General features: G+C 44.0%; 1 protein-coding gene across 4 annotated transcripts in view; it reads left to right on the forward strand.

Annotated features, from left to right (window-relative positions):
• gc2 (guanylyl cyclase 2) overlaps positions 1-4,780 on the forward strand; it is a 26,751-nt gene extending 21,971 nt beyond the window's left edge. For 2 of the 4 annotated variants that reach the window (XM_080485939.1, XM_080485941.1), the window contains exon 25: positions 1,000-4,780. Coding sequence is in view for 2 of the 4 variants with exons in the window: in XM_080485938.1 (XP_080342064.1) it covers positions 1,000-1,144 (145 nt within the window). In the remaining 2 variants the exon portion in view is untranslated. The remainder of the gene's footprint in view (positions 1-999) is intronic. The other 2 variants (XM_080485938.1, XM_080485940.1) reach the window with 1 other exon arrangement.
• Positions 4,781-5,069: the final 289 nt, after the last annotated feature.

Below are 5,069 nucleotides of genomic sequence, written 5' to 3' on the forward strand. Positions count from 1 at the left end.
CAATGTCACATGTCGACCATTCGTCTCAGCTTTCGCCCCAAAATGAAGTTTTCAACCTTCAGAAGTAAAAGTCCTCACAGAGGGAAATTTCCGTTCGATGGCAGCGATGCGCAAATACTGAATGACCGGAGCTCGGATGAAAACATGTTGTCTGATCACCAGATTTGATTATTGGGGCACTGACAAGAAAGAAAACTGATCCACAAATGGAATGTAGACCCCGATGGCTGCACTAAGTTTTCCACATGTTGTATTTATCTCCTTAGTCTTGAATCAGAAGACGCTGTTTGTCCTGCAGGAAGCTGGATCTCTGGTCATCACCACTGTGAAGAAGCCTTAGCTTCTTTGTGTTGATGACTCAAATCTGTTGTCCAGTGTTTCCCCTTTTTCATTCATCTAAATTATGTGCAAATCAAGCAAATTATACCTTTTTTAAGGTATATAAAGTATTTCTATTCTTTTTTCTAATCTATGTTTTATAATGTTTGGGTTTTTTTTTTCTAATAAATGAAGTTATGTTCCACATAATGTTTGTGGTTGTTGTGGTACTGATAAATTGAAAACACTTGGAAACAGCAGCTGTCATGTGGACGCTCATTGTCTTCCTTTGTTCTCTGATTGAAACGATCAAGATTTTGGGAAACAAGTCTGAGAAATGTTGATTAATGTCTGTACTTGCACTAAGAAGCAAGACTAAACCTTGATTAGCTAATATTTTAGAGACAGTGAAATTAAAAGAAATTATTGATCGGCAACAAGTCGCTCCTTTTAGCTTTTAGATAAAACTGCGATCACATTTGAAGCTAAGCTAACTGAGCTAATCACCTCTTGACACAATTACCAACTTCTTTTGCTTTCTATTGTTATTTTTCCCAAAGTCCTGCAATCTTTCCTTAAATACCTATTTTAAAAGGCCTTTTGTTTGTCATTTCACACAACATTTTTGTCCGTATTTCTTTTTCTTCCTCCTCCTCCTCCTCCTCCTCCATCTCCTCGCAGCCCTCGCATTAGTCTCATGTCAGACCAAGCCAAGGACTTGAAGCAGGTGTTTCACAAGGCGGTGAAGAAGATCTCTTACGTCCGCGTGGTCACTCAGCTGTATGCGCCTGATGACGACGACAACGTCATGATGACGCACCACTAACCGTCCAACCTGCAAACCACCACTTCGGAGCAAAAGAGCATGAGCATGAGCATGAGGGAAAAAAACACACGTGACTTTTCACAGACGAACCCTCGTCAGACTTCCACGCAAAACGTTCAGTGACGCGGATGAGAGTGAAAGTGTTCGCTCAGAGCATGAGAAGGTGTTTTTGTGTGTCCGTTAGGCTTGAGTTAAGCAGATTAGATCCGGCATGGGACTGAAGCTGTGGAGGTCGACGAGGCAGTGACTCAGCAGTGCAGGGATCTGCACAAACTGCCTGTCAGCAGGGGACCAGCAACTAATCTCCTGGAGCCTCATTAAGAAATATCATATGTATGATCCATACTAAAAGTGTACGTGTGCCCAAAAGCTGAAAATGGCGTGAGCCAAAAAATTATTGGATTTATAAAACTGTGCATGCACTTTCCCTTTTGTAGATCACAGTCCACCTGGAAGGTTGCGCTGATCAGATCCCGCCCTCAACATGCCATTCTACTATGAATGGTCAACGCAAAGTACCTCATGAATATTTGTGCATATATAAGCCTGCTGATTGAAGGCTTTCTACGATCAATCATGGAACAAAAAGACAAGAAAAAGGGATTTCACAGAGTAAAATAGCTGTTAGTGAGGTGGAGGCCAGTAAAATTATATTATTTGGTGGTTACACTAGTAGAATACCAAATAAAAGAAAAACAAGTGAGTGGCAGCACGTCGTCACCGCTATATTGTGAGAGCCACAGAGAGATCTGTGACCTCTGCTGGCGGCGAGGGAGCGAGACCAAACATGTACAGTTTCATCTGTTTACTAAATGTTGAAGAGGTCATATTATGCAAAATTCATTTTCTAATGGTTTTCCAACAGTAATAAGCATCCTCATTTCTGGAATGACGCTACAGATGTGAAGAAAGTCTGTCCTTTCTCTCCCTGGCTTGTTTCAGGTTTTAAAAAATGTGTTGCTCCAACGAGCCAATCAGAAATAAAACCCTATATAGTGTCATCAGGGGTTTAGCCTGCTATGGGGTACGTCTGAATTGTCCCTCCTTATCTATGGACTTTATCTTAACCACATGGATGACGTCACGGGGTTAAGGAAAGGTGTTAGAAGACTTCCTAAAAGAGTTAGTGAAAGGTGATCACGGTGGTGTGGCAGTCTGACAGCATTTTCACTTTGTGACGTCATAATAATCCGACGCCGGTGCAATTAGTGACATCCGCCATGGTGGGGAAAGAACCACAAGTTGGACTTGAAAATTAACTACAAAAAGTGCATTTGTGTTTTAGATGATTTCAAGTTGTAACTTACATGATCTGCTCCCTTTTTCTGACATCGTGAGTTTCCCTGAATGCTCGGATGAGCGGGTCCCTTTAAATGTTGTCGCCACAAGGAATTGTTTGGCCGCATGAGCTCGACTCCTTAAAAGGAGGCGAGCTAAAGGAAGCATCAGTGGTTCCTAAGCTAAAGGAGGTTCTGAAGGATGCATCAGTGGTTCCTATGCTAAAGGAGGTTCTAAAGGAAGCATCAGTGGTTCCTAAGCTAAAGGAGGTTCTGAAGGATGCATCAGTGGTTCCTATGCTAAAGGAGGTTCTAAAGTATGCATCAGTGGTTCCTATGCTAAAGGAGGCGAGCTAAAGGATGCATCAGTGGTTCCTATGCTAAAGGAGGTTCTAAAGTATGCATCAGTGGTTCCAATGCTAAAGGAGGCGAGCTAAAGGATGCATCAGTGGTTCCTAAGCTAAAGGAGGTTCTAAAGGATGCATCAGTGGTTCCTATGCTAAAGGAGGCTGTAAAGGAAGCAACGAGCCTCCTTTCCTTTGCTTATTGAGAATTCGGACAGTCCTTTTCATGGCCGCCACACAAAAACACTTCCGGTATTAAGGAAGTAACTAGGAAAAGTCCTAGTTAAGGAGATAGGAGGAACAATTCGGACGTACCCCTGCTCTGGCACATGGCACCACGAGAGGAAGTACTTCCTTCTCTTCCCAAGATGGGCATGTGTGGGAGGGGCCGGTCCAGCTCACACAAACACAGCAGATTCTGAATGCAGCTCCTATGATCAAATATTCAAATGGAGGAAAAGCTGTATTTAAGGAAATAAACTTTGAATACATTTTTGGACCGATGAGACCATGTGAAAGTGTTGAAAAACCGGATAATATGACCCCTTTAAATATTTCAACAAGCACTTTAAAAAAAATCACACTAGACTTGTACGTTATGTCCTCAGTCTGTCGAGAGTTGGAAGCGGTGGGTGACGAGGTTCCCGGCAGGGCGTGTCCTGCCACCGTGACTGCAGCCTCACTGTCTCCAGCACCAATGCGTTCCGAGGGCATGGCGGTGCCAGAGCATCCACTGTGCGGCATTACGCAACAATGTCACCACACTATTTGCTTACTCAGCAATCAGACTGATTGTTACACACCTTGTCACAATGGATAATCAGCTCTATCCACCACTCTCATTTGAAGATGAAGTTATGATAAATCAACATCGTGCTGCAGATTCAGTTTTCAGCCTCATGGCTCACTCAACTAACACATCTATAACGCTGCAGGCTGGGCTGTTTATGACCACGTGGATCGGATCTATGATGACATTAAATATATGAGATGAATCTGGCTTCGATTCACCACCTTGCATTGTCCCACAAAGTTTATTTATATACAACTTTTGCATAGGAAGTGGTGTTCTGGTCCTGTTCTGTGTGTAAGCAATCTTTATAACTGAGGCCCCTGTTTATTTCATCCTCACTCTTTCTCAGTCTGAAGGATGGAAAACATAAGAGAAGAAGAGCTGTAGGAGGAGGAGGCTTTGTGAGCCCAGATACTGCAGCAATACTGTGAGAAGGTGATATCCCCTTCACCCTTTAAAATAAAGACTTGAGGGCACCTGCACACTGTGGAAAAACGGGAGTGCTTGTGAACATTGGAAGTGTGGGTTGGAGATGGGTTGTGGCGTTGCGTCACCCGCACTGGCGTGGGTGGGGCCGGAGTGCGCATCAGCGCACATTTTGCCACAACAGTGACGGAAAATCCATCAATCACCATGGCTGACAGTAGTTATCGAACATCCTGGGCCTGTAGGGAGGTACCCCCTACATCCCGTGTCAGTGGCACACAGTATAACTTCTGTATAGTGGCAAAACTCCCAACAAAACTCACCGTACGCACTTCCTGCACTGGCCCGTCAGACTTATCCTCCGCTGGAGGAGAAGTATTTCAGCCGTCAGACGGCAGATGGCACAGTCCACGGGGTGTAGGGGTGCACTGTTTGTATAGGTATGTGTAAATATGCATAGTGGGGAATTGGTGACGGGTTAAAATAGTGTATGGTATATAGGTTGAATGTTATAATGATGTTTCTGTTTGCTCAGATACTTTATTCTTATAATTTGCAGTAATGTTAATTTAGGGTGGGTTAAACACCCCTTGGATATGTGTGTATCCCAACCTGTCCTGATTGGCCCCATTCAGGGTGGGGCTGGGCTTATTTAACGGGGCACACCTTCAGTGTCAGGGAGACTGACAGACTGACAGAGCAAGTCTGCGGCAGCCAGCCTGCTGTGAGGCTGGAAACCAATGTTTGTGTCAACTTTTGTAAAAAGAACATTTGAAATAAATCTAATTTAATTTTGAATCTCCGACTACCACCTCATCCTCACAACCACCACCAGGTCGAACACATCCCGAGTCGGGGTGACCGCTTCGGTCCCTCAAAAATACCTCCAGGAATATCTCATTGTTCAGTGTAGTATTTGTGGGGACTATTGGCTGGATTTGATTAAATGATTGTGCAGTTAGGAGCTCGGAGGGTTAAGGTCAAGGTGACTTTATTGTAGCCGTAAGTAGGTTTTGGGGGAAAATGGTAGTCGATATGATCTGTCGATAGAAAAAAGCAGGGCACAGTGGATCGCCGGACAAACA

This window comes from Lipophrys pholis (genome assembly GCF_963383615.2).
Source record: "Lipophrys pholis genome assembly, chromosome: 18".
Classification (NCBI taxonomy): domain Eukaryota; kingdom Metazoa; phylum Chordata; class Actinopteri; order Blenniiformes; family Blenniidae; genus Lipophrys; species Lipophrys pholis.